Source organism: Mus caroli, chromosome 8 (assembly GCF_900094665.2).
Source record: "Mus caroli chromosome 8, CAROLI_EIJ_v1.1, whole genome shotgun sequence".
Lineage (NCBI taxonomy): Eukaryota > Metazoa > Chordata > Mammalia > Rodentia > Muridae > Mus > Mus caroli.
In genome coordinates this window covers 116,270,692-116,278,642 of record NC_034577.1, presented here as the reverse complement: position 1 = coordinate 116,278,642, position 7,951 = coordinate 116,270,692, and the positions used below count along the sequence as shown (strand labels likewise).

The 7,951-nt window shown below is 49.7% G+C and overlaps 1 protein-coding gene across 1 annotated transcript in view; it reads right to left on the bottom strand.

Annotated features, from left to right (window-relative positions):
* Positions 1-7,951, bottom strand: part of Disc1 (DISC1 scaffold protein) — a 211,809-nt gene that overhangs the window by 122,280 nt on the left and 81,578 nt on the right. Inside the window, exon 6 of the mRNA XM_021170050.2 lies at positions 7,125-7,360. Within this exon, the coding sequence (XP_021025709.1) occupies positions 7,125-7,360 (236 nt within the window). The remainder of the gene's footprint in view (positions 1-7,124; positions 7,361-7,951) is intronic.

Genomic DNA, 7,951 nt, shown 5'->3' with positions numbered 1-7,951 from the left:
ATCTTTCTGTGCAGTGGTGCTACAGCACAGACTCTCAGTACACAGCTTTGTCCCCAGAACTGCCTGCGCAGAAGTCTGACTTTCGTGCAAAGCCACGTGTTAGCATCCGTGTTCCGATTCTCTTCTGTCTCCTTTTTCCCCCCATGACTCAATTCCACAATCTTCCTTATTTAGCAGAATTTAGTTTAAGAGTGAGACTGTTCCCAAAGCAAGTGGGCAATGACAGGAAGGGCCTGGTGACAGCTGTGCTAAGAAAGGCTGCTTGGGTCTGGAACTTAAGAGAAACTGGACTCTGCTGATATTAACAACCTTGCCAGTGACCCGCAGAGGACAAGCAGGTCAGAATCTGACAGGGGGGACTGCTGTAGGGAATAAAGAAGTCACCCACTTGACCTTTTGACCCTGAAACCCTTATGACCTCACTGCTGATGACATCACACATTATCAGCAGGTCTGTGGAGTGCAGATGACAGGAGAGCCCTGAATTCCTCCAGACTTGAGATAGATCACTGAGGCAAGACAGGCTGGACACATGCACCAGGACTGTTCCGTACAGTCTTGTCAAAGGCTGCTTAGCTGATGCCTCTGCTCCCGGGACAGGCAGTGTGGTGCAGTGGTCAGAGGCCCATGCCAAGAGGCAGGTGTCCAGTGCCCATGTGCCGGCTTTAGTGAGTGTGTCCCCTCTATCCACTCGGGTGGCAGGGTGGCCTTACTGCTGACAGTAAGGACAGACAGAAGATAGGCAGGTCTGTGCTGCCAGTGATGGATAAAGCTGTCAAGTGAAGTAGAGAGAGATCTCCTAACACATCACCCAGATAGTTTGAGTAAGAAAGTGCACACACATGCACACACCCATGTATACACAAGCACAAACACATATTCATATGCTCATGTACATACACATATGCAAACATATACACAAATGTACAAAGATACACAAACACAAGCATATACACATACATGTAGCCGTATGTACACATACCACACAAACATAACCACACACAAATACATATGTAGCCACAGTTACACACACCTCACAAACATAGGAACACACAAATATACATGTAGCAACCCACTGTTCCTGTCAGATGAGGCAGATTCCCAGGCAGAGGTAGGGAACACAAATGGAGCCCAGAAGTTAAACAGCAGCCACCCCCAGAAATGGGGGTGCAGACTGGAGACTGCTCCCTGGCTGAGGGCTGCTCTGGTGTGCTGTCCTACTTGGTAGGTAGGTATCACGTACCCTCATCCCCTGGGCACAGTCATGACACAGGGTCTCACACCTGGCTGCTTCCACTCACCCATCTTGAGGATTCTCTGCCACAACTCCCTGATTAGGGGGGAACCTGTCTTCCAACCTCACCCTTGCTATCTCCCTGGGTTCTCCACTCTCTATGGTGTGTATTTGAAGGACAGAGATGATAAGTTTTGTTTCCAGTTAACTGTGACGTGCTGGCTTCTGCTCATTCAAATCTCAGTTACAAGAAGCCCTGGCCCGGTTGTGGGACTCTGACTTCACACAAGGCACCATGTGCGGCAGCCACTCCACACACAGCCCCAGGCCACTGTCTCACTGCAGAACCCCTGGTTAGTCCGCTAAAGGGGAAAGAGGCACAGCAGGCCTGGCGTCTGCCTTCCCGGCATCCTCCCCGGCCCAGCTGTGACACAAGCGAGCGTCCAGATTCTCCCAAGTGAAAGCCAGCCAGATTTGCTGGAAGCAGGGATCGGAGTGTCTCACAGTTTATGCCAACAGTTTCTAAAAGAGACGCGACATGTTTCTTCCAAATGCACAACCGGAGACAGGTCATCCATGAGCTGCCAGAACACATTTCACATGAAGCATGAAATGTCCCGGGAGCCGAGTGATGAAGGACCCAACCACAGACCACTGTAAGCAGCCAAGCATCCCTGAAGAGTGTGCCAGGAAGCCTCGCACCAGCCTGCTGTTGTTAGTACGACAATTATCCTCATCTAGCTGTACAGGGAGCCAGATGCATGCTAGACGAGGTCCCAGGCTACCCTCCCCTGGACCGTAAAGCACAGCGGGGGGGGGGAGGGGGGGATACAGCTGGCAGCACTGGAGAGCAATGAGCTTGAATTACAACACCCCTCCTCCTCAGAGGCCAAATAGGCGGAACCCCCGTACAGAGACACAGCCCTCAGGAAGCAGTGGAAACCGTCACCTCGATCCTCTTGTTTCCCTCTTCCTCACAAGCCTTCTCCACCCTCACATCCCAGCCCCATGTCTGGGATGGAGTAAGTCAGGTTCCTTCCTGGCCACCTGCATCAAAAGGAGGTCTTGTGGGACAAAAGACAACTGCCAAGGCTAGGCAGATGACTTTGGTTAAGGGCACTCACATGGTGGCTCCCAGCTGCCTGTAACTCCAGTTCCAATGCCCTCTTCTGGCCTCTGTGGGCATCGGGCATGCATGTGGTACACAGATACATAGACAGGTAAAACATTCATATGGATAAAATAAGCTAATTTTTTTTTAATTAAGATGAGTTGGGGCTTGTTTGCAAGGCCAGGGGTTGACATTTCAGGCAAGACCCTAACTCTCTTCTGAATTTAATTTTTAATTAGCGTGTGGTATTTTCATACACAGCTTTGCTTGTTCCTCCCTACCCCAATCTGCTCCTCATGATCCCCCATCTTGTAAACACTGGCAGGGACAAAGACATCCCCAGAGAGGCACGTGTGTCCCTTCTTTTGGCCATCAGATTTTGGCTATCAGGAGTCTCACACTGGCAGAAGGAGAAGGCCGGAGCAATCTAGAGCGAACTTGTCCCTTAGAGAGATGTCCCATGGTTCTGACACCGTGTTAGATTACTGAGCAGTGCAGACTGGAGCTGAAAGGAGGGTCAGTGATGGGAGGGACCACACTTGACCAGCACTGCTAAGCTATACCCATGTGTGCCCTATGTAAGACCAAACCTCCTGTTAGGACCCTCACGAGGGACTTGGAGGTCACTGGACCTCACTGTTTTGTCAACAGGTCACAATGAATAAACCTTTCTCTGCTTTTGCGATTCCGCATCCCTTTACCCTACTGAGGACAGGTGGCTCAGCTTACTTAGTCTGTTACGGCTGCCAACGCCACACTCCGACCCTAACAATTCCAGTAAGACCCTCAGTGTGTTACCCCCACCCCCACGCTCACTACTGGAACCGTCCCTCCCCCACACTCCCCTTTCCACTCCCATGGAGTCAGTCAGGGATAGGGCCTGTTCAGGTCCAGCAGCCTCTTTTTCGTGACTCCTCTGAAGGAAATGGCATGTCCCCTACCAAGAGGCCTTAAACCTGCAACCCCCCCCCCACAAGAAACCCTGCCTTCCCTGTGCTCTGGTTCCTGGAGAATGGCAGGCACTATAATTCTCATTTCTCCAAGGAAGTCTACAGAGCTGGGATCCCAGACTCCAAGATACCAGAAAGCTAAAGGAGGCGGGTACCCAGCCTGTAATGGGTACCTTAACTAAGTAGACTCCAGCCCCTCACCTCCTCAGTCAGCTCACACATTCCTTCCTTGGAAAGCAGGACCTCTCCCCTCTCCCTGCCTCTCAGGAATTAGCCTCAGCCTGGCTGCAGGTATGAGTTGTAGACTGTTCATCAACTGGTGTGATGACCCACCTTCCTCTGAGACCTGCAGGTGGACACATGCTGCCACAAGGGCCCCTCCTCCGAGCCCCTGTCACGCTGCTACTGCTGCTGTTCCTTCTATTATATTTAATAAGTTTACCACCCTAAGAGAGAATCACTGCCCCACCTGGGGATCCATCCCATAAACAGCCACCAAACCTATTGCATATGCCAGCAAGATTTTGCTGACAGGACCCTGTCTCTTGTGAGGCTATGCCAGTACCTGGCAAATACAGAAGTGGATGCTTATAGTCATCTATTACATGGAACACAGGGCCCCCAATGGAGGAGCTAGAGAAAGCACCCAAGGAGCTGAAGGGGTCTGCAATTCTATAGGAGGAACAACAATATGAGCTAACCAGTACTCCCAAAGCTCGTGTCTCTAGCTGCATATGTAGCAGAAGATGACCTAGTCAGTCATCATTGGGAGGAGAGGCCCTTGGTCTTGTGAAGATTATATGTCCCAGTGCAGGGAAATGCCAGGGCCAGGAAGCAGGAGTGGGCGGGTTGGGGAGCAGGGTCGGGGGAGGGTATAGGGGACTTTTGGGATAGCATTTGAAATGTAAATGAAGAAAATACCTAATTAAAAAAAAAGACAATCACCACCATCCCCGTGACATATGCATGTTCTTGCCTTCTCCACATCTCTTCCTTAAAGCCCCTTCCGTTTCCTAGCCTATGACCTCACTCCCACACAAATAAACATATAGGGAAGTCAGATGCTGGGATCCACATACAAGAGAGGACGTGTGGTACTTGTCTTTCTGGGGCATCACATAACATTGTATTTTCCAGTTCCTTCCATTTTCCTATACATTCTGAAATCTCATTTTTCTTTACAGCCAAATAAAAGCCCATTATCGATGTGCCTCAGGCTCATCACCCGACAGAGCCACAATGGCCATGGACGTATATCCCTGCGGTAGGAGGCAGCCTCTTGGGTCGATGCCTGGAAGGAAGTATTGCTAGGTTGTTTGGGCTTTCCATATTTAGTTTCATGAGAAACCTCCACGCTGATTTCCACAGTGGCTGCACCAGCCCGCCCTTCCGCCAGTGGTGAATGAGGGATCTGTTTTCTCTACAGCCTCAACATTGTCTGTCTGTAATGAGTCTGACATTTTATGTGGCTTCTGTGTTTCTATGTCCTGTCAACTTCCTGGCTTGAGACATCCTGATCCTCCTGGTGCTTAAAAGTTGTCTCTTTTGAGCTGCTGTAATTGATGGGTGCCAGAGGAGAGATGGTTTCTTTAGGGGTGAGGTCTCCCTTAGGTTGCCTGCTCCAGTGGATGACCCCGGACCCTCATGTATACAGACAGAACTTAGGGGACTTAAAGGGAGGGGGGTTATTGTTGTTGTTGTTGTTAAGATTTATTTATTTATGTATGTATATGAACACACTGTAGCTCTACAGATGGCTGTGGGCCATCATGTGGTTGCTGGGGATTGAATTCAAGAACTCTGCTCACTTTGGTCAGTCCCACTCACTCTGGCCCAAAGATATATTTACTATTATATCTAAGTACACAGTAGCTGTCTTCAGATGTACCAGAAGAGGGCATCAGATCTTATTACAGGTGGTTGTGAGCCAATATGTGGTTGCTGGGATTTGAACTCAGGACCTTCAGAAAAGCAGTCAGTGCTCTTAACCATTGAGCCATCTCTCCAGCCCTTTGTTGTTGTGTTTTAGGATATGAATTGTTGGGAAACTGGGAAGAGGACACTGAGAGATATCCAGGAAGACTTGGAGGGGACAGGTGAGAGGCAGTTATGATCAAAATACATCCTGTGCATTATGAATTTCTCAGAGAATATTTTTTAGAGCCCTAGATGCCCATCAGGCCTCAAGCCAGCACAGGATTCCTGAGTAGCATGCTGGGATGACCCTGTCCTTAGCAAGTACCTGGATAAATTCTGGCAGGGTTCACTTGCCTGAGACCAGAAAGCACCTAGAGTCTGCAGCTGGCAGAGTCTGTCAGGTTTGTGAGTGATAAAAGTTGCTGGGCTGATACAGCCAGGTGTAGTGATGAATCCCAGAACTCATGAGGCTGAAGCAGGAGGATTGCCATAAGTTTGAGGCTAGCTGAGACTAAAAAGTATCCCTAAATGGTTCCACTGTCAGTCCCCACCCCCAATTCATCCAGGAATCACAAAATGCCCACAGACCGGGTGCATAGTGACCCAGCAGAGCCCTGAGCCCTCGCTGGACATCCTCCGCCCTCCAGGAGCACTTCTTCCTGCACATGTAAGAGTGAATTCCCTGTATCTCCAAAATGAGATTTGAATCTCTGAAGAGCAATGGGAAGATCAGACCAGCCTGAGCTACACAGTGAAGCCCTATCTCAAAAAATCAATCAATCAATAACAACATAGTAGATGTGTATGTGTGTATTTTACAAACCCCCCATGATGCCTGGGAAAGACTCACTTTGTGATAGGTAGATATACCCAGGTTTGAAAATCCTGAGCATGGGTTTTTTTTTTTTTCTTGTTGTTAAGATGTGGGAAAATTATAAACTTCTCTTTTAATCATTAGCTTTCCTAATCTTCTGTTCACTATCTGGAAAACGGACAGGAAAATATATGCAACCCACGAAGTGTAGGCACCAGGCATATGGTGATTGCTTAGCCACTGACAACCATCAGTCCAAGGTCGCTCATTCATCCCATTCACTCCAGTGCCTATGAAAACACTGGTTAAGCTGTCCTTTGGGAGATTTTTGTTTGTGCACATGTACATACATGTACATATACACACATGCCATAAAGAGAGACAGATAGACAGACAGACAGACAGACACACATACATACACACACACAGAGAGAGAGAGAGAGAGAGAGAGAGAGAGAGAGAGAGAGAGAGAGAGAGGTGTCAATCTTCCTTGATCACACTCAGGGTCACTGAATCTAGAGCTAAGCTGCCTGGCCAGCAAACCTCAGAGATCCTCCTGAGTCTGTGGCCCCAGAAACGAGGATAAAGGTGTGTACCCCTGCACCCAGATTTTTACACAGGGTCTGAGGATCTAAACTCAGATCCCCACACGTGTCCAATAACACTTTATAGCCGAGCATCACCGCAGCCCAGTGCATAGTCTTTCAAAGCCATGCCCTATCCCTTGATAGAAGTGGAATCTGTCTCTTTCCAGGAGATTATCTTCATCAAAAGCCAGTGTCACTATCTCTATCTAATTGAATCCCAAATGAAAGAGGGAGGGAGAGAAGGAAGGAGAGGTGAGCCAGCCCCTGGGAATGGTGGAAACTGCCTCTTGGAGAGAGGACACTGCAGACAGTTAGGGGTTAGGTGGATCGAATACCAAATAACTCCCAGGGCTCATGGCTGACCTCGCAGGCAATCTAACATCAAAATGCCTCCACCCCTTCCACTCAGCAAACAGACTGCCTGAGAAGGACCCGTGGACAAAGGACAGCAAAGTCACCTCAATAACCGGGAGAAAGAGGTAAAGTTGGAAACTCAGAAAGTCACCGGTACCTCCTGAGGGTCTCAGGTGGCTCCACGTGGAAGGGAGCCTGGCTGTCAGAGGTCAGGGTCTCTCCCAAGGCCTTGCTGACCTCCTGCAGCTGGTCTGGGGACATCTGGGCCACCAGTGCCATCAGGTCACAGCCCGGCCACCGGAACAGCACCTCCTGCTCCCCCAACTCTTGGCTCAGCCGTTTTTCCTTTGCCTCAAGCGCAGACATCCGTGCTCGGAGAGCTTCGATTTCCTTCTGTAGAGAGAGAGGGGGAACAGATTTCAGCCATTAACCCTGCTCTGCTGACAATGAGAATGGCTAAATGATAGGGGGCGCCATATGCACCACAGTCGCAAAGCCCACCTACCCCGCCCTTCTGAGGCAGGCAGATTCCAGAAGTTTGCTGAACCGGAAAAATCATGCCGCCAGCTTTGTGTTTTTGATGTGCTGGCAGGAAGGAAAACATTGCTTCCCCCCAAGCATTAAATATGGACAGGTGCGGGCCAAGGTTTTGATTTGATAAGACCCAGTGAATGGTGTGTCGCTCGCTGGCTTCCCTTCTGGCAGCAGGCAAGTGAGGGTGCTCGCAGCTCATACCACACACCGAGATGCCAGCTGTGAGCCAGGAGGAGAAAACCCTGTCCACAAACAATGAGGATTTAGGATGCACAGAAAGACAGGAGCCTTGGCTTGTCACAGCAACGGGATGCAGAGAACAAATGGCTGTCGGGGCCATGGAGCCTAATGTCCTTTAGCAAGTCGGACAGTTCGGTTCCCACAGTCGGTGAGGTGACTCTGTCCGCCAAGTGCTTGCCGTGCACGCACGAAGGGCTACTTTTTTTTTTT